The 21,415-nt window shown below is 42.0% G+C and overlaps 1 protein-coding gene and 1 pseudogene across 1 annotated transcript in view; both read right to left on the bottom strand.

The window, feature by feature from the left end:
- The window catches only part of CUNH12orf56 (chromosome unknown C12orf56 homolog), a 110,190-nt gene that overhangs the window by 51,619 nt on the left and 37,156 nt on the right, over positions 1 to 21,415 (bottom strand). The window contains 1 exon segment of the mRNA XM_033221398.1: positions 5,224 to 5,296. Within this exon segment, the coding sequence (XP_033077289.1) occupies positions 5,224 to 5,296 (73 nt within the window).
- On the bottom strand, positions 12,197 to 13,366 carry LOC117089818 (annotated as a pseudogene).

The following is a 21,415-nucleotide window of genomic DNA, read 5'->3' as shown; positions in this document are numbered from 1 at the left end:
TAACTAACCTTGTATGGGATACTTAACTTTGTTAAGAAAGTTTTCTAAAAGTGTGTGGTCTTGTCTTTGTGGAAAAGGCAGAATAGTACACATACATGAATCTTTGATAATCGAGGTCCTTCTGAACTTCGGGATTATCTTCATTAATATAGTCTGGAAATGAAATTGACGAGTTGGCCTGAAACAGCAGGCTCCCAAAGGCAAAAGCCAAAAGAAGGGGAGACTTTAGTGCCCCCACTCCCTAGGATCTCCAATAGTCTTCCCCTGAGTGAGCCAGTACAAATAAATATCTATGCCACATAAAAGCAATGTATCTGTGCTTGCTAAGGAAAAAAGAGTTTCAATCTACCCCACACAAACATACAGTCTAGGTAAATGAATTCCCTAACCTCCCCTATTGCTGCCCCAAAGATCTTTTTTATAGAAATTCCAGAACCATCACTGACTCCAGGAAGGATCTAACACCAGTCCAAATCCTCTTCTTTATATATGGGTATAAACCTAAAATTTTACTAGTTTTTTTCTGCCTCCAGCCAAGATGGAGTAATAGGGACCATATATACCCTCCCACCTGAAACAACCAAAAATTGGACAAAATATATGCAAAAATAGACTTCAGGACACTAGACACCAGGCAATAAAAGATAACGAGTGCTGGTAGATGGGAAATAATCAAGGTGAGACCTAATGATTGCCCCAGTTTACTGCCTTGAGAAAATCTCCAGGGCACAGTGTAGAGAGGAGGGGGGTGATACATACTGATTGTGGTAATGGTTTCATGGAGAGATAGATATAATAAAACATATATGCACAGTTTATTGTGTGTCAATCACACCTCAGTAAAGCTGTTACAACAAAATTCTCCAAATAGAACTTCTTTCCTGGAGCTGCTGGCTTTCATGCCTGCTAAAATGGAAATCCCACCAAAGGAATAACCATTTTAAATCTGTATTATTAAATTATCACAATGTGCCGGGCACGGTGACTCACGCTGGTAATCCCAGCACTTAGGACCACCGCCAGCTGAGGCAGGTGGATTACAAGACCAGGAGTTCAAGACCAGCCTGATAAACAGGTGAAACCCCATCTCTACCAAAAATATAAAAAAAGTAGCCGGGTGTGGTGGCAGGTGCCTGCAATCCCAGCTACTCAGGAGGCTGAGGCAGGAGAATTGCTTGAACCCGAGAGGCAGAGGTTGTGGTGAGCTGAGATCGAGCCACTGCACTCTAGCCTAGGCGACAAAGCTAGACTCCGCCAAAGAAAGAAAGAGAGAGAGAGAGAGAGAAGAAAGAGAGAGAGAGAGAGAGAAAGAAAGAGAAAGAGAGAGAGGGAAGGAAGGAAGGAAGGAAGGAAGGAAGGGAGGAGGGAGGGAGGGGGGGGGGGGGAGGAAAGAAGGAAGGAAGGAAGGAAGGAAGGAATTATCACAATATGTTATCAGTAAAAACCCAAACATAAAATTTACAGGAAGAGCAAGGATGCTTGCTAGGTGGTATGGTTTGAATATTTGTCTCCTCCAAAACTTACATTGAAGTTTAATCCCCAGTATAGCAGTATTGAGAGGTGGGGCCTTTAAGAGGTGACTGGGTAGTGAGGGCTCTGCCCTCATAAATGGATTAATCAATTTATGGATAAGTGGGTTAATGTGTTAATGTGTTGTCATGGGAATGGAACTGGCTTTATAAGAAGAAGTAGACAGACAACTTGAGCTTGCACACCCAGTCCTCTCGCCATGTGATGTCCTACACAGCGTAGGAACTCTGTTGAGTGTCCCTACCAGCAAGAAGGCTCTCAGCAGATACAACTCCTTGACCTTGGCCTTCTCAGCGTCCATAACTGTAAGAAATACATTCTTTTCATTATAAATTAACCAGTTTCAGGTATTCTGTTATATGCAACAGAAAACAAACTGAGATACTAAGGAAGGCTAGAGAGAGGACAGCACAGAGAAGGGAGAAAGAGCACAGAATGGGAGAAATGGAAACAAATCTTGACCATTTGACAAGTGTGTTGAGAACTGGAAGTAGCCAGGTAGTTCCATGAAAATGCATGGTGACCATGGCACATATTTACCTATGTAACAAATCTGCACATCCTGCACATGTATCTCAGAACTTAACATAAATAAAGTAAAATTTTTTAAAAAGAAAATGTGTAGTGGTATTTTTTAGTTGCCACAATAAATGGGGAGCATTACTGGCACTTAGTGGACAAAAGCCAGGGAAGCTGCAGTTTCACAGTGTGTGGCCCCATTCTGCACAAGTACAAATGGTACCACACAAACGCCAGCAGCACCCCTTGAGAAATCTGGTGAAAGGAATTCAGCTACACAGGCTGTTGGTTCCTTCTCCAATGCCAGCATTTTAAAGGGGTCTCGATGCGCATTTTAAAGCTATGGTTTGCAATGCTAAATAGAACACATTAGACAATTCTGTCTTGGTAAATTTTTTGATGTTTAGCTTCAAATATAATCAGACCCTCCAAAGCCTTGAGAATTCTGACAGGAACACTATAGCTAACTCCTTAACCTTGAACTTAAGCATCTTTAAGAAAATTAGTTACTGTGGCCACTGTCCAACAATTTTCTTATCCAGAATAATTGGCCCTAAGGTTAAAATTCTACAAAGCAAATTTGCAATGTGTTTAGGAAAAAGAAACTTCCTAAGAAGTTATAATAATAATGAAATTTCGGTTTGGAAGAGAACTCATAGGTCCTCTTGTTCAAACTGTGAGACAGGGTGAGAATGACAGAAAGGGCAGTGAGAAAAGGTCCCTCCCCAGCGAGCTAAGAAACACAGCATGGCCCACCACGGGTTTGTGAATATCCCCAGGTAGGATTTCGCTTTTTCTGAACAGCATTTTGCAATGCTTTTCTAATCTGGATATTTCCGCTTGCTATGACCTGTCTTTCTAGGATCCAATTCATATTAATTTTCCCTATGCCTCTATATCCCTTGACTGGCAGCTCCCAGAATCCTACAATCCCCTCTTCCTTCTAATATCTAAATAGAGAAAGTGTGTAACACTATCACACTTTGACCAGGCACGGTGGCTCATGCCTGTAATCCAAGTGCTTTAGGAGGTCAAGGCGGACGAATCACGAGGTCAGGAGTTCGAGGTCTGCCTGGCCAACGTGGTGAAGCCCCATCTGTACTTAAAATACAAAAAGCAGCTGGGCGTGGTGGCGGGCACCTGTAATCCCAGCTACTCGCGAAGCTGAGGCAGGAGAATCAGTTGAGCTCGGGAGGCGGAGGTTGCAGTGAGCCGAAATCGAGCCACTGCACTCCAGCCTGGGTGTCAGTCCAAGACTCCATCTCAAAAAAAAAAAAAGAAAGAAAGAAAAGAAAAAAAACCAGTATCACACTTTAACTTATGCAACTTTATGCAACTTAAGAAACTCCTTTTTTTTTTTTTTTTTTTTTTGTCCAGGTGCGGTGGCTCATGCTGTAATCCCAACACTGGGAGGCTAAGGTGAGCAGATCACTTGAGGTCAAGAGTTCAGTATCAGCCCGGTCAACACGACAAAACCCTATCTCTAGTAAAAACACAAAAAATTAGACAGGCATGGTTGTGGGCGCCTGTGATCCCAGATACTCAGGAAGCTGAAGCAGGAAAATTGCTTAAACCTGGGAGGCAGAAGTTGCAGTGAGCAGAGATCATACCACTGCACTCCAGCCTGGGTGACAGAGCAAGACTCAGTCTCAAAAAAACAAAAACAAACAAACAAAAAACACGATTCCTTTTCCTCCTTTTTAAATTTACCTAGACTTCTTTCCCACCTTCCAGACTGAAATTTTCAACTGCCAGATGAACTTCTCCACCAGATAAGCCCACTAGGACCTCAAACTTAACCTATTTAAACCAGTACTTGAGCGTGATCCCTTCTGACATCCTTATTTCTTTGAAGGGCATCATTATTCAGTCACCCCAGCTGGAAACCACAGTAGTTTCTCTTTCCATCTCTTCTGTTTCAATCAAATGTTAGTACTGTGGATTCTGCCTATGAAATGTCTCTTCCATCCATCCCATTTTCTTTATTCTTGCTACCACTACCCCAGTTCACATTCTAATGACTTTCCACCAATCTCTGGTCTTTCCCCACTTCAATCCATTTTAAGCACAATCGTCGGATTATTTTTCTGTAGTAATGGTTTTTTGTATCATTCTCATGGTCAAAACTTTCAATAGTTTTTTCATATCCTGTGAAATGAAATGTAAAGTCTTCATCTGGACTTTTAAGACCCTCCAAAGTATGGGCTCCATTTCATTTTCAGGTCCCATTTTCAATCCCACGGGGCTAACACATGTTCCATTTCTTTCCTGCCTGGATCTCTTCTTCCACTATTCCTCCAACTGCAGTGTTCCCATCTCCAGGCGCCCTATTCCTTTACCAACTATCACTAGGCATCTTGACGTCTCCCCACAACTGAATATCATCTGTCTCCTCTTCAAATCTCTTTGCAAATTGCTCAGACTCATTCAGGACACTGAGCATGTGGACAATGTATTTTCTTTTCTTTTCTTTTTTTTTTTTGAGACGGAGTCTCGCTCTGTCGCCCAGGCTGGAGTGCAGTGGCCGGATCTCGGCTCCCTGCAAGCTCCGCCTCCCGGGTTTATGCCATTCTCCTGCCTCAGCCTCCCGAGTGGCTGGGACTACAGGTGCCCGCCACCTCGCCCAGTTAGTTTTTTGTATTTTTTAGTAGAGACGGGGTTTCACCGTGTTAGCCAAGATGGTCTCGATCTGCTGACCTCGTGATCCGCCCGTCTCGGCCTCCCAAAGTGCTGGGATTACAGGCTTGAGCCACCGCGCCCGGCCTGTATTTTCTTTATTTGTGCAAATGCTGTATATCTTGGTTAGAATCGGCTTCTCAAGGACAGGATCTATGACTTACTCATCTTTGTATCCATCATAGGGCCTAAACATAGTGTCCTACACAGAACCAGACTTCAACAGATATTTTTGAATTTAATTTTAATGAATTATTTATCTATATTGTGACATCTATATGTCCAGTAATATATAGAAAATTAGAAAAACTATACTATTTAACTGATTTGAATTGAGAAAAAGTTCTCTCAAAAATACTTTCTTCCTTATTGCATACATAAGATTAACAGAACTCAGTTCAAAGCCATTAGTAGAGAAAAAAAATTAAGAAAAACAAGTTGCAATGTAAAAATGTTTTGATTAGCAAGTTAAACACATACTCCAAACAACAATCTCACCTGAGAGAAGATTCATTCAGACTTCTGGGCTCTTTGATTCTCCAAAAGGCAAGGCCATTGTTTTCTTCCTCGACTTAAAAAAAAATAGTTATTTGGTCATTAATTAAATAATTTGATTGAGATTATTATTATTTTTTTTTTTTTTGAGACAGAGTCTCGCTCTGTCGCCCAGGCTGGAGTGCAGTGGCTGGATCTCAGCTCACTGCAAGCTCTGCCTCCCGGGTTTATGCCATTCTCCTGCCTCAGCCTCCCGAGTAGCTGGGACTACAGGCGCCCGCCACCTCGCCTGGCTAGTTTTTTGTATTTTTTAGTAGAGACGGGGTTTCACCGTGTTCGCCAGGATGGTCTTGATCTCCTGACCTCGTGATCCGCCCGTCTTGGCCTCCCAAAGTGCTGGGATTACAGGCTTGAGCCACCGCGCCCGGCTGATTGAGATTATGAAGAAGACCTAGTCACACATACTGATTGAATGACTGTTCATAAATCCTCACAAAAATTGTAAGTCCAAAATTGTAAGCTGGGTAGCATGATGGAGCAAAAAGAACTTTGGCTTTGACATGAACATGTCCTCAGACAAGCACAGTGGCTCACACTTGTAATATCAACATTTTAGGAGGCTGAAGTGGGAGGATCACTTGAGCTCATGAGTTCAAGACCAGCCAGGGCAACATAGTGAGATGTCATCTCTACAAAAAATAGAAATATTAACTGAGTGTGGTAGTGTGCACCCATAGTCCCAGCTCCTTGGGAGGCTGAGGATGGAGGATCGCTTGAGCCTAGGTGGTTGAGGATGCAGTGAGCTATGTTCACACCACTGCACTCTAGCTTGGGTAACAGAGCAAGACCCTGTCTCAAAAATAAAAAATAAAAATAAAATGTAAAAGGTAGGACCTTTTTGGAAGTGATTAAGTCACTAGGTCTCTGCCCTCATAAGCAGGATTAGTACCCTTATAAAAGGTTGACGGGAGTGCCCTAGTCCCACTGCCCCTCCCATGATGTGAGGACAAAGGATTTCTTCCTTCCGCCATGTGAGGATGCAGCAAGAAGTTTCCACCTCTGAAGTAGAGGGCAGCCCTCACCAGACACTGAGTCTGCTGGTGACTAGATCTTGGACTTCCAGCCTCCAGAACTGTGAGAAATAAATTTCTGTTGTTTATAAATTACCTAGTCTAAGGTATTTTGTTATAGCAGCAGGTGCAGGATAAGATAGTGGTCCGCTGTTATTCTGTCTTTGCAACCTCTCCCTTTTTTGAAGAATTGCTCTCTTCCTATAGTTACCATGAGGGTCCTCATCCTTAAATTAAAAAAAAAAAAAAAAAAAGATTTTGCCCCTTCCGTGAAACAAATGATGCTTAAGTTTCAGTGCCCCTGGCCGGGTGCGGTGGCTCACACTTGTAATTACAGCATTTTGGGAGGCTGAGGCAGACAGATCACTGGAGTTCGAGACCAGCCTGGCCAACATGGTGAAACCCAGTTTCTACTAAAAACATAAAAATAGCCAGGCATGGTAGTGTGCGCCTATAGTCCCAGCTACTCAGGAGGCTGAAACAGGAGAATCGCTTGAACCTGGGAGGCAGAGGTTGCAGTGACCCAAGATTGCACCACTGCACTTCAGCCTGGACAAAAGAGTGAGACTCTATCTCAAAAAAAAAAAAAAAAGTTTCAGTGCCCCTCAGTGCATGAGTTCCTTCCAAAGTCTTAGGAGAGACCCTAAAACTGTGTTAACATGGCCAAATGTTTTTATAAGAATTGCAAAGAGAATAATCCACCTCTTCAACCACAACAATTTAAGACCACAGGCTCTTCTTCCCACTTTGATTTTTCTTCCATCTCACTTCCTCTCTTGAGAGTGGCTGTAGGCACTTTGTATTTGTAATTTCTTCTGTCCTGATTTCTTTGGAGTGCTGTGGGCATTGTATTTGTACAATGTAAAACAGACGTCTTAGTTATTTCAAGGGGGGCGCTTTCCAAATTGTGTGAGTTTCAGTCCCCATAAAACCTAGATCCACTCCTGCCCTAGCCATAGCTGATGGGTCTAGAGGTGGACTGCTGACCCAGTCTGGGCCAATCAATGTCTTGCCCCGGATTTGTGACATTTGTTCTTGAGAGACAGGTCTAGAAGTCTTTAGAGCTGGCTGGACCCTAGGAGGAGGTCCTGGCCAGGCTGCTCAGGCCCTGGAACAGGCACTTGGGTTCCTGGTCTTCCACTATTTGGCTCTTTTGTTTCCCTTTTGATTCCCTAGGAGACTCCAAAATCTCCCAACAAATTCCCCTTGACATCAAGATAGGCAGAATCAGTTTTTTCTATTTGGAATTTAAGAAACTTTAAGACCCCAATCAACACAATCACTTGTAAAAGTAAGCATTTCACAAATAATGGTACTAAATGTGATGCAAATAATGCCTTTGTACATTGCTGGAATTAAGTGGAAGCACTTATGACTCATCAATCAGACAGGTTTGAGCCCATCTCCTGCTTCAGATCACAAATTACAGAATATCTAGGAGGTAAACCATTTGGTCCTGGTGATACAGCAATACCAAGTCACAGAGCAAGCAGCTTGGAGGAGAGCAGGAAATATAGAGCACATCACTGCTGGCATGCTGGAAAGGAGGACGAGATCACCGAGGCTTATCTGTTAGGATGTTAGTGTTACCTGCACAATCATCCTGTAACAGTCTTAAGTTGTCTCTTAAACCTCATTCCATCCAATTCACTAAGCAAACTTGAATTCTCTCTTTTTTGTGCAAGGTCATTAAGAAGTTGAGAAAAAACAACTTTAGTCTTCACATCCCTGCCTCTTTCTATGTTGGCTTTATTTTATTTATTTATTTATTTTTATTTGTTTGTTTGTTTATAGAGACAGAGTCTCACTCTGTCACCCAGGCTGGAGTGCAGTGACACAATCTCTGTTCACTGTGGCCTCCACCTCCTGGGCTCAAGCGATCCTCCCACCTCAGCCTCCTGAGTAGCTGGGATTATAGACGCCCACCACCATGCCCAGCTAATTTTTGTATTTTTAGTAGAGATGGGGTTTCACCACTTTGGCCAGGCTGGTCTCAAACTCCTGACCTCAAGTGATCCACCCGGCTTGGCCTCCTAATGTGCTGGGATTCCAGGTGTGAGCCACCGTGCCCGGCCTATGTTAGCTTTAAATTTCACTTTGTAACAGTGGTCTGGAGAATTAGGATCATCTGTGCTCTCCACTCAGAATTAAAGTATAGTTCAATCTGTTTCTGTACTTGGTGGAAAGTCTGGTCTCCTGGACACCAAGGACCAGAGTCTGGCAGGTGTAAGGCAATAATGACAAGAGAGCCTGATTGCAGAGTCATCTGCTGCTGTATTCTCTAGTGTGCATGTAGCAGTTGACACCCTTCTTCAGTGGCTTGGTTATGAATTCCTTCAGTCATTTAGCACAATGCATATCTTATGGAATGCTTGGTAGTACGGGCCAGCTGAGGAACATTTTTTAGAAGGGACACTACAAGAATAAGACATCTGCTTTCTCTATTGCAAGAGGTTCAATTACATTCATAAAGTCCCATCCTGTGGGGAAGATTGTCAAGCTTTCATATGTAAAAACTGTCCATGAAACCTGAGAGGCTCATCAGTTTCTTGTGCTTTTACTTTTGCCCCACATCACTGGTTTTAGAAAATCTCTAGGTTTTACATTTATTTTTAAAAATTACACACACATACATACAGTTGTCCCTCAGTATCCATGGAAAATTGGTTCTAGGATCTCCCCTGGAAACCAAAATCTGAGTATGCTCAAGTGCCTGATAGAAAATGGTATAGTATTTTCATACAACCTATGCCTACCCTCCCATATACTTTCAATAATCTCTAGATTATTTATAATACTAACTACAACAAAAAATGTCATGTACATAGTTATACTGTATTGTTTAGGGAATAATGACAAGAAAAAGGTCTGTATATGTACAGCACAGATTCAATTCTTTTTTAGTATGATTTCTGTCTTCTGTTGGCTGAATCTATGAATGTGGAACTCACGAATATGGAGAGCCAATATTCACCGCAGCTCTAGAATAATAGAAAAGACATTTTACAAAGGCTTTTATGGTATTGCTAAACTTTGGTTCGGTTTAGATTTTGTTAAACTATGTTTCCATCTGGTTGGGGATTTGTCTATTTAATTTTATGCCAATATTTCAAAACATACCACTAAAGCCTGTAAGGTCTTTTCTGTTTTTCTAGAGCTGCAGTGAATATTTGAAAACACTAGTTACCTGTGTCTATTTAAATGTAAACTTAAATTCAGTTATTCAGCAGCACTAGCCACATTTGAAAAGCCCAGTGGCCACAGGTGGCCAATAGCTACTGTATTAGACATGATTAGACAAGATATGGAACATCTCCATCATTGCCAAAAGTTCTGTTGGGTAATGCTGTTTTAGAATGTACCTGAAACTGAAACTAAGTGGTTAATAAACCAATCCATTCAAGAGTTTTTGTGGCCAGGCGAGCGGCTCATGCCTATAATCCCAGCACTTTGGGAGGCCAAGGCGGGTGGATCACCTGAGGTCAGGAGTTCGAGACCAGCCTGGCCAACATAGAGAAACTCCGTCTCTGTTAAAACTACAAAAATTAGCCAGGTATGGTGGCAGGTATCTGTAATCAGACATCTGAGATCAGCCTTGGCAATTCAAAGTGCTAACTGTAGCCCATATAAGAACATATGTATACTAAAAAGAAAAGCACCTTTTCCTCTATATATTCAGAAAAGTGGGATCTAATTAGGAATCCTGTTAAAAATGTGGTAATTTAAACTAAGTATTTTTACTAGAAATGATTTCCAATGTTGAGCTTGCTTTGTTCAGATGACCGAGTTGATTGGACCATGGGCACCTGTATCACATGACAAAAATATCCCCTAGGCTTTTTTACCCAAGAGGTTTGGAGTTGGTCCTAATAATAACCTTTATTTAAGTGCTCAGTAGTTATCGGGTGCTGCTGCTCTAGGCATGACATCATCATTAGTAACATATTAAAGATTCTAGCAATGACTATTGTCAAATAGATGGTCGGGTAGGTTTGGGCCTGTCTCTTGCTTTAGGATACATATTGCAGAATGTCTCTGAGGTGAACCACTGGGGCGCTAAATATATAGCAATACCTGACTCAGGGAACAAGCAGCTGGAAGAACAGAAAACATACAGCATCACTGTTGACATAATGGAAAAGGGGAGTGTTTTCTATCTTGTAATGTAGCTGGGGCTCCTTGTGACAGTGGCAGTTTTGTGTTGTCAAAAGCCCCCACACCCAAGTGTCAGATGGTACTTTTGGGAATGAAAGTAGAGAACAGGTGGGGGCAAGTGTTATTCTATGAATAGCCTTGCACATCAGCACAGGACAAACTCTTCACTAATTTTAATAACACTTGCAAAGTTTCTAGGAATTTAAATGTCATCAAACTTCGATCTGTTTTACTACATTATTTTTCTATGTGTTTTTATTTTCCTATACATGTTGAAGGAAAAAAAAAAGTCAAGAATAATTATGCTTGTAGACAAGGATAAATATGCATTTAAGGCAACCAACACCAGTTAGATACCCTAATTAGTGTGACAGGAGACCTGGTGAGCAATCAGGGATTTGATAAACCTGGTAATAACAAATTCTACAGTTTCCATGCCACAGTGTGTCAGCGTGGAAAGGTGCTCATCCATGAAAGTGTAAAAATACCACACAGTTTTCTCACACATCGTAGCTCTGAGTCCGACTTAGAATAAAGTCTGTGGACAATGAATGGGCTGAATGGGCTACACAAGCTGGATGCCAGAAGCAGAAGGGCCTATCCAGCTCCTCGGACCTTCCTCCTTTCCTTCTCCCTCTATGCTAAAGATTCAATCTTAAGGGCTGACTTCAATAAGTCAGCCCCCCCCAGCTGTGTACCCTGCCCTGCCCACCTTATTTCATGTAATGCAACAACTCTGTGAAGCTAGTAATGGAGACAAGGAATCTAAGACTCACAAAGTTTAAGTGACCTGCTGAAGGTCACACATCTAGGAAATGCGAGAAACAGAATTCGAACCTGGGCTTAGCGAAACGCAAAGTCTATGTTCTTCTTCTATGCTTTTCATCAACTCCCAATTACAGGGACAGATACCTTAAAAAGACTAATATATCAATATATCTATATAAATGTAGATATACAGATATGTCTGAGCTGTTTTTACTCACTTCGGACACCAAGTGTGCGATTTTTTTTCTTTCACCCAAAGCCAATTCTCTGATTCTCTAGATACCAACGGGGAGTACTACAATTCAATTCCATTCTGCCATTCACTACTTGGCAGTAGCACAGACCCCACAGGTTAAGGGCTCAGTCCCACAAGACTGCCCTAACTTCAGATGCCAGTTGCAACTCCCAGGTTTCTACCTGCATTTCTGACCAACCAGCTATAAATCAGGGGCTCCCCATGAAGTGAACCAGAACATGCCACCCAAAATATGCCACTTTGGCATATTGGTTATTTTGACCTGAAGGTGCTTGAGAGATACCAGAGGTAGGAAGGGCTCTCAGAGCTCTCTGATCTACACCTTTCTACCTTAAAACAGGACATAGACCAGGCACAGTGGCTCATGCCTGTAATGCTAGCACTTTGGAAGGCTGAGGCAGGTGGATGATTTGAGGCCAGCAGTTTGAGACTAGCCTGGCCAACATGGCAAAAACCCAACTCTACTAAAAATACAAAAATTAGCCATGTGTGGTAGTGCGTGCCTGTAATCCCAGCTGCTCAGGAGGCTGAGGCACAAGAATCACTTGAACCTGAGTAATGGAGGTTGCAGTGAGCTGAGATCACACCACTGTGCTCCAGCCTGGGTGACAGAGCAAAATTCTGTAAAAAAAGAAAAAAGAAAAAAACACACCAGGACATAAATTTCCCATGAGAAATGCAACCTCTTTATACCAGGAAGAGGAGCAAATTTTTTTTTTTTTTTTACTTTCGGATGAACTGGAGGTGAGTCCTGATCATATTACACAAAGCTTTCCACCATTGCGAACAATTAGGCAAGGCATTGGTGACAAAGAGGCATCACTGATAAATACAGAGCAATACTGGGGCAGTAAAGAGGAAGTTACAGAGACATTTGTATTTCTTCAAATATCAGAAGCTTCCACATCACAGCAGGAGAGCTGAGGATGAGCTCCACCTCCCGAAGGCTTAGTCCAAAAACTTCCTGTTGGCATTTGCCCTAAACAAGCACCCCCCGACTTCTGGCATCATCTACTGGACTATGAGATCCAGCCAGTTTCCAGGGTATTGGAAACCTTTATTTTACGATCCCCATTATATATCTCAACTCCACCAGCTACGTCCTCCGGCAGGTAGGACTCCTGGTCAATTTGGACATCAATATCTTTTTTTTGCTGGCAATTTTGTACATAGGGATTACCTTTTGCATCGCAGCCTTTACCAGAGGGAAATCTTGTTTCCTGCAACAATGAATCATTCGGGGCTCCAGCAACTGGTACAAACCTGTGATAAGGTCATCTCGCTCTGAGGACTTTGAGTCTTGCTTGATTCATCAAATTGGACATCTGAATTTTCTTCTGCTGCTCAATCTGTTTCTCTTTCTTCTCATAATATTCCATAATCTTTAGTCTTTGGGCTTGCACGAGCCAATCTTTGTCTATGTTGAACTCTTCTTCTACCTTTGCATCTATTCCTTCTGCTTTCTCATTGGCTTCTTGTTCAATGAAAGCCATCATATGCTTTACCTGCTTTTGCACATCAGCATCGCTGAGAGCGATGGTGAGAGCAATGTTAGGTTGGTGAGCAACAGGCTCGAGTTTAGGTTTGAAGGGTGAGGTGGGAGGAATGGGCAGAGGAAACCCCTGCACAAATCTTGGTTTCCTTTACTTTTTGAGAACATTCTTGTCAACAGAAGTGAGGCATGGACCCTGAGATGAATCTGTACAAACACTAAAATAAGTCTTATCTTCCATTAATTTTCACCATATATTTCCTAGTTATTTTCCCACAGTTCACTGTGCATAGCCCAAGACCCTTTGCCTTGTCTTGTCACAGCTGTACAATTTATCATTCTTTGTTAACATGGTATGTAAGCACGCAGGCCTGTCGGCTTCTTTGGGTCTTCATTTCTCTTCTATGAAGGTTCCCCTGTCGTGTAAAAGTGTTAATGTCAAATAAAATGTGTATCCTTATCTCCTGTTAACCTGCCTTTTCTCAGTTTAATCCTTAGGTACAACCACAAAACCTAAGAAGGTAGAGGAAAAGTCTTTCCTCCCCTTTACCACAAGCACCTCGTTGGGTTTAATAATTTGCAAGAACAGCTCACAAAACTCAGGAAAGTGCTTCATTTACCATTACCAGTTTATTATAAAGGATTATCTTCAGGAATAGCCAAATGGAAGAGATGCATTGAGCAGGGCATCAGGGGAGGGGTGCAAAGCCTCCATGCCCTCTCCTGGCACCACTGTCCCAAGAACCTAATGTGGTCACCAACTTGGGAGCTCTCCAAACCCCGTCAGTTAAGGGTTTTTTTAGTTTTTGTTTGTTTGTTTGTTTTTCAGACAGGGTCTTCCTCTGTCACCCAGGCAGGAGTACAGTGGTGTGATCATGGCTCAGTATAGCCTCAACCTCCCAGCTTTGAGTGATTCTCCCACCTCAGCCACCTGAGTAGCTGGGACTACAGGTGTGCATCACCACACCCAGCTAATTTTTGTATTTTTTGAAGAGACGGGGTTTTGCCATGTTTCCCAGGCTGGTCTCAAACTCCTGTCTTAAGTGATTGTCCCCACTTAGCCTCTCAAAGTGCTGGAATTACAAGTGTGAGCCACCACGCTTGTATTAGTCAGCATTCTCTAGAGGGACAGAATTAATGGAATAAATATAGAGAGCCCAATGTGTCCAGGTGGATATGAAAACTTCCAGTTCTACCTATATGATAACTTCCATATATATGGGAGTTTATTAAGTATTAACTCACACGGTCACGAGGTCCCACAATAGGCTGTCTACAGGCTGAAGAGCAAGGAGAGCCAGTCCAAGTTCCAAAACTGAAGAACTTGGAGTCTAATGTTTGAGAGCAGGAAGCGTCCAGCACGGGAGAAAGATGTAGGCTGGGAGGCTAGACCAATCTCTGTTTTCACATTTTTCTGCCTGCTTATATTCTAGCTCACTGGCAGATGATTAGATTGTGCCCACCCAGAATAAGGCGGGTCTGCCCTTCCCAGCCCACTGACTCAAATGCTAATTTCCTCTGGCAACACTCTCACAGAGACACCCAGGATCAATACTTTCTATCCTTCAATCCAATGAAGTTGACACTCAGTATTAACCATCACAAGTCCACCCCTTGTCAACCTGAACCCATACACATCTCCTGAGATCATACAAATCTTCAAATAAGGACAATAATAAGGTCATAATTATGCCTAGCATAATACAACTATCCTTTGCACAACCAGAAATGCAACAATCCCCAACCCAAATACTATTTCATAAAGTTAACAATACCTAAATGCTGATGAGAAGTAAATAAATCTTAAGTCATATGCTAAAGGAAAAAGGAAATAAAATGAAGATATTTTCTTAGTACAAGTATATACATGCACAAACATGTTTTTAATGAAAGAAGGAGGAAATACCCATGACAACTACAGTCATTTCTGCAGCTGGTCACGTTGTCATAGCTGGTATTGATGACTACCTTCTGCTACTACCCATTCTGTATTATTTTTGCCTTCAGCAAAATTTTTATTTTGCCTTCAGCCACTGCCACCTTGGGATTCAATTATTCCCATTGTATTTAAATTTTGTAGTTGAGTGACTGCGGTTCCCACCGCTAGATCTGACATACAGAGAAGAGCAATTACTGGGCTCTTCAAAGATGCAGGTGCTGCCCTCACAAATCTATTTTGCAAGGCATTAGTCAAGGATATATCTTCTGGACCCTCCCAGCTGGGATGAGTAGGTCTAAAATGACTAATCCACTCCACCATTCCAATCTCCCTAAGCCTTTGGATCCCTTCTCCTACATTAAATCAAGGGAGAGCAGGCATTTCCAGCTCACTCACATTGGGCCATCTTTTAAACCATATTTCAGCAAACCAAGCAAATAAACTATTAGAACCTTTTTTAACTCCCCAAGCTGCAACAATAAATGCAGAGTCCCTACTTAGTGGGCCCAAATCGATAAACTCAGCCTGATGCAACTCTACATTCCTTCCACCATTATCCCACACCCTTAATATCCATTCCCGTGTCTGTTGTCCAGATTTTTGTTTAAATAAATTAGAAAATTCATGAGGTTCTTTTCGAACATAGCACACCTCCTCATGGGTCATACTCTCAACCTCATCTCATTAGCATGTGTTCTATTGTTGAAAGGAGCTTGTTATGAATAACAAACAATGTTCTTATCACTCAGAAAATTCTAAATTCTAAATGTTTCAGAAGCTCTGTGTGAGGAACTAGGCACAAGGACCAAATATATATTCTTTATTGTTTCACCATATATATATATATATATGTGTGTGTGTAAAATAAAGGCCTGGCATGGTGGCTCACACTTATAATCTCAGCACTTTGGGAGGCCAAGATGGGAGAAATGCTTGAGTATAGGAGTTTGAGACCAGCCTGGGCAACAAAGCAAGACATTGTCTCTACAAAAAATAAAAGTAAAAAAAATTAGCCAGCTGTGATGGCCTATACTCGCAGTCCTAGCTATTCAGGAGGCTGAGGTGGGAGAATCACTTGAGACAGGGGAAGTCAAGTCTTCAGTGAGCTGTAATTGTGCCACTGCACTCCAGCCTGGATGATAGAGTGAGATCCTGTCTCTAAAAATATAAAGCTGGGCTCAGTAGCTCATGCCTGTAAGTAATCCCAGCACTCTGGGAGGCAGAGGCAGGTGGATTGCTTGAGCCCAGAAGTCTGAGACCAGTGGGAAACATGGTGAAACCTTGTCTCTACAAAAAAACTAGCCAGGTATGATGGCACATACCTGTAGTCCCAGCTACTTGAGGGGCTGGGGCACAAGGACTGCTTGAGCCCAGGAGGTTGAGGCTGCAGTGAGCTGAGATCGCACCACTGCACGCCAGCCGGGGTGACAGAGCAAGACCATGTTTCTAAACAAACAAACTAACAAAAATAAAATAGACCATGAAAATAAACAGTGTATTACTGAGCTATACATAATATTCTACTTTTATCCATTTGTCCTTGGATTTGTAAAAGTCTTCACACAAAAAGCTTAGAAAGAGCCCAAAATGTGAAACATGAAGGCGGGGCAGTACCAGCAGAGCCAGGTGAGTACCAGCATCTCTGAATCCTCATCCTCCCATTCTCTTCTAGATCTCCTTGGGCAGAGTAGGGAAATCACTTACATCAGATGCTGAGCTCTCTATGAACATGATCTAAAGATGACTGTTCATCTTTTCATTAGGTGTGTATCCCAGGTCTTAGATGGTGAAAAAGATTATCTCCTTAACCAAACTCTGCTCAGACTCCCCTGAATTTCTCAAGTAGTCCTTGAGTTTTGGAGTTCCATGTTCTTCTCTGTATTGTCCAATTTCAGCAAGAATCCTGATAAGTTGGTTTAGCCAGAATCCCCCATCCTGCATGTATCATCATTCTTTACATCTGATCAGCTTCCTCATCCTCCACCACCCCCCAGGTGATGTCTAATTATCCTGGCCTGTCTTCAGCAAGAATCCTGTTAGGTCCATTTAGCCAGAATTCCATGCCACTCTTGATGTTTCCTTTTAGTAATTTTCTACTCACTGACCCCACCCTTTGGCTATAAAATTCCTTTTTTTTTTTTTTAAGCATCTACATGTGAGCCAAAAATAAAATTATTTAGCCCCAGCCATGTGAATGGACCCCTACTGTTGGCCAAGGGCATTCCAGAGTTAACCTGAAATACTAGGTCACACCATGCTAGGAAGTGGGGGTCAGACATGGCTTATTATACTTCTCTCACTTTTGGAATTCAGGAAAAGCCAACAAGCATTAGCATCAATGTAGACCTTAAGTCTGGTAAGAAACTTTTACAGTCTGTTCTCTCTGAAGCCTGCTACTTGAAAGCTTCATCTGCATGATAAAACCTTGGTCTATAAAACCCCTTGTTATAATCCAGACATACATTCCTTTCTCTGGATAGTAACTCTTTCAGTGAATTGCCAATCAGAAAATGTTTAAATCAACCTACTACCAGGAAGCCTGCTTCACCCCACCATCGAGTTTTCCCACCCTTCCAGATTGAACCACTGTAAATATTGCATGTATTGACTGCTGTATTAGATCTCCCTAAACTGTATAAAATCAACCTGCACCCAGATCACCCTGGGCACATGTCATCAGGTCCTTCTGAAGCTGTGTCATGGGCACATTCTTATCCTTGGCAAAATAAACTTTCATTAAAATCTGTGGATGTTAATAAGATTATTAAAATTAAACAAGAACTGACCAAATGGGGTCCAGATTCTAACATTCTTTTTTTGTTTTCAATAGGAAGATGGCTGTCATCTCTTTATTAATGTGTTAGCAAAGCTTGGTTAATAGGCACTTTCCTCCCAGGTCATAAATGTAAGTATTTACTTAAGAGCACAAACCATGAATCTTCCCGGAATGTGGACAAGTATTTTGCAGTCACGAGCTATGATATTCTCTTAGATTTCTGACCCATTTCTCCTAAGCTGCTGCAGGCTACAGTCTGCTTTTTTTTCATATATATATATATACACACACATATATATATCTGAGTCTGGTGGTGGCTCATGTCTATAATCCCAGGACTTTGGGAGGCCAAGGCAGAAAGATTGCTTGAGGCCAGGAGTTTGAGACCAGCCTGGGCAACATAGTGAGTCCCCGTCTCTACAAAAAATTTAAAACTTAGGCAGATGTGGTGGTGCACACCTGTAGTCTCAGCTGCTTGCGGGGACTGAGGTGGGAGGATCACCTGAGTCTGGGAGGACCAGGCTGCATGAGCTAAGATCGCACCACTGCACTCCAGCCTGGGCAACAAATTAAGATGCTGTCTGAAAAACAAAATATCTATATCTATACTTCTATCTATATCTATCTATCTATCTAGTTACTTTTTTTTTTTTTTGAGATGGAGTCTCACTCTGTCTTGCCCAGGCTGGAGTGCAGTAGCACGATCTCAGTTCACTGCAGCCTCCACCCACTGGGTTCAAGCGATTCTCCTGCCTCAGCCTCCCAAGGAGCTGGGACTACAGGTGTGTGCCACCACACCCAACTAATTTTTTTGTATTTTTAGTAGAGATGGCTCAAGTGGTCTGCCCACCTCAGCCTCCCAAAGTGCTGGGATTACAGGCATGAGCCACCATGCCCAGCCTAGTAACTTTTTTTTGTTTTTTTGAGACAGAGTCTTGCTCTGTCACCCAGGCTGGAGTGCAGTGGCGTGATCTCGGCTCACTGCAACCTACACCTCCTGGGTTCAAGCAATTCTCCTGCCTCAGTCTCCTGAGTAGCTGGGATTACAGGTGCACGCCACCACACCTGGCTAATTTTTGTATTTTTAGTAGAGATGAGGGTTCACCATATTGGTCAGGCTGGTCTCGAATTCCTGACTTCATGATCCACCCTCCTAAGCCTCTCAAAGTTCTGGGATTACAGGCGTGAGCCACTGTACCCAGCCTGACTTCCCTGTTTTTTTAGAGACAGGGTCTCACTCTGTCCCTCAGACTGGATCTTCTTCTACCTGTCTGTCTAGTTATACATGTGTTGTGTGTGTGATGTCTATAAAAAGAGATCTAATTAATTGACTTAAGGAAGGATAAGCACTTGGATCAAATATGTTTTAAAGGGAAGACAAAAGCTGTGGTACCTTCTAGTTCACATAACTTTAATCTTTGAGAATTAAAAACAGTCTTAAAGATTATTGGTAAAATGCAGAAGTCATCAAAATGTAAATTTTTGCCTAGGGTTAAAGGATTGTTTAAATCAGATAAGATAAACCTAAAGGTTTAAATGAGTTGTGGAATGATTGTAAGAATTAATCTTGCAAAAGAAATTCTGTGTGTGAACAGACTGACTAAATTTGAAAGGGTATTACATGGACTGGGCATGGTGGCTCATGCCTGTAATCCCAGTACTTTGGGAGGCCAAGGCAAGCAGATCACCTGAGGACAGGAGTTCTAGATCAGCCTGGTCAACATGGCAAAATCCTATCTCTACTAAAAATAAAATATGAGCCAGGTGTGGTGGTACATGCCTGTAATCCAAGCTACTCAGGAGGCTGAAGCAGGAGAATTGCTTGAACCCGGGAGGCGGAAGTTGCAGTGAGCTGAGATGGTGCTGTTGCACTCCAACCTAGGCAACAGAGCAAGACTCCATATCCAAAAAAAAGGGAGGGGGGTGTTATATGGTTTTTCTGCAAATTGAGAATTAAAATAAAAGCATAACAAGGCACTCTTAAGGCACTAATCTGCTCTTCAGCAAAATTTGTAAAGGGTTATAAAAGATTTTTGCTTTTTAAAAAATTTCCAAGTCATCATTTTGGCAAAACAAATAAGGTAATCTGGTATTCTCTTTCATAACATCAAGTGCTTTAAGTCTCTAATATATTTAACAGTCTTCTCCAAATCAAACTTCAGTTTCAAAATTGTCCTTCTTGATGGCTAGTTTTTGGATGCTACAGACGGCCCCTGGGGCATACAGAAGAGAGGTAAACAGGATTACCTGATATGTTTAGGTACACGGGATTGCCAAAATGATGTTTAATCTTCCTCAGGTTATATTTTAGGGAATAATATTAATATATGTTCCAAAATGTATGGGATTTCTAAAATTCTAATGTCTGACTATAGGCTAGCAATCACAATTAAGGTTGTTATGTTAAGTTTTTTGTCTTGTCTTGATCCTCTTCAAAGGATGGTTTATTATCAGCTATAGAACTTTGACAGGTGCTCTAAAATGCAGGTTTCTGATAACTTTTGAGATTGTGACATTGGAATAAAAGAAAAACGTAAGGACTCATGAAGAGCTGAATTGTTCACAAATATCAAGCAAAACAAGAATGGACTGAACTAATAGAAAACTGAAGTTAAGTTTTTTTTTCTTGGCCGGGCGCCATGGCTCAAGCCTGTAATCCCAGCACTTTGGGAGGCCGAGACGGGCGGATCACGAGGTCAGGAGATCGAGACCATCCTGGCTAACACAGTGAAACCCCGTCTCTACTAAAAAAAATACAAAAAACTAGCCGGGCGTGGTGGCGGGCGCCTGTAGTCCCAGCTACTCGGGAGGCTGAGGCAGGAGAATGGCGTAAAACCCGGGAGGCAGAGCTTGCAGTGAGCTGAGATCCGGCCACTGCACTCCAGCCTGGGCGACAGAGCGAGACTCCGTCTCAAAAAAAAAAAAAAAGTTGTTTTTTTTTTTTCTTTTTTGAGACAGAGCCTCGCTCTGCTGCCCAGGCTGGAGTGCAATGGTGTGATCTCAGCTCACTGCAACCTCTGCCTCCCAGGTTCAAATGATTCTCCTGCTGTCACAATCTACACATATGACAAAGGACTAATATCCAGACTCTATTACAAACTCAAATGAATTAGCAAGAAAAAAAAATCCTATCAAAAAGTGGGCTAAGGACATGAATAAACAGTTCTCAAAAGAAGATATACAAATGGCCAACAAACATATGAAAAAAAGCTCAACATCACTAATGATCAGGGGAATGCAAAGCAAAACCACAATGCAATACCACTTTACTTCTGCAAGAATGACCATAATCAAAAAATCAAAAAACAATAGATGTTGGTGTGGATGCGGTGATCAGGGAACACTTTTACACTGCTGGTGGGAATGTAAACTACTACAGCCACTATGGAAAACAGTGTGGAGATTCCTTAAAGAACTAAAAATAGAACTACCATTTGATCCAGCAATCCCACTACTGGGCATCTACCCAGTGGAATAAAAGTCTTTATACAAAAAAGATACTTGCACATGCATGTTTATAGTGGTACAATTCACAATTGCAAAATTGTGGAACCAATCCAAATGCCCATCAATCAATGAGTGAATAAAGAAACTGTGGCATATATATGTGTGTGTATATATATATATATGATGGAATACTACTCAGCCATAAAAAGGAGTGAATTAACGGCATTCACGGTGACCTGGATGACACTGGAGACTATTATTCTAAGTGAAGTAACTCAGGAATGGAAAAGCA

Source organism: Trachypithecus francoisi, unplaced genomic scaffold, assembly GCF_009764315.1.
Source record: "Trachypithecus francoisi isolate TF-2019V2 unplaced genomic scaffold, Tfra_2.0 Lachesis_group11, whole genome shotgun sequence".
NCBI lineage: Eukaryota > Metazoa > Chordata > Mammalia > Primates > Cercopithecidae > Trachypithecus > Trachypithecus francoisi.
This window is presented reverse-complemented; position numbering and strand designations above follow the sequence as displayed.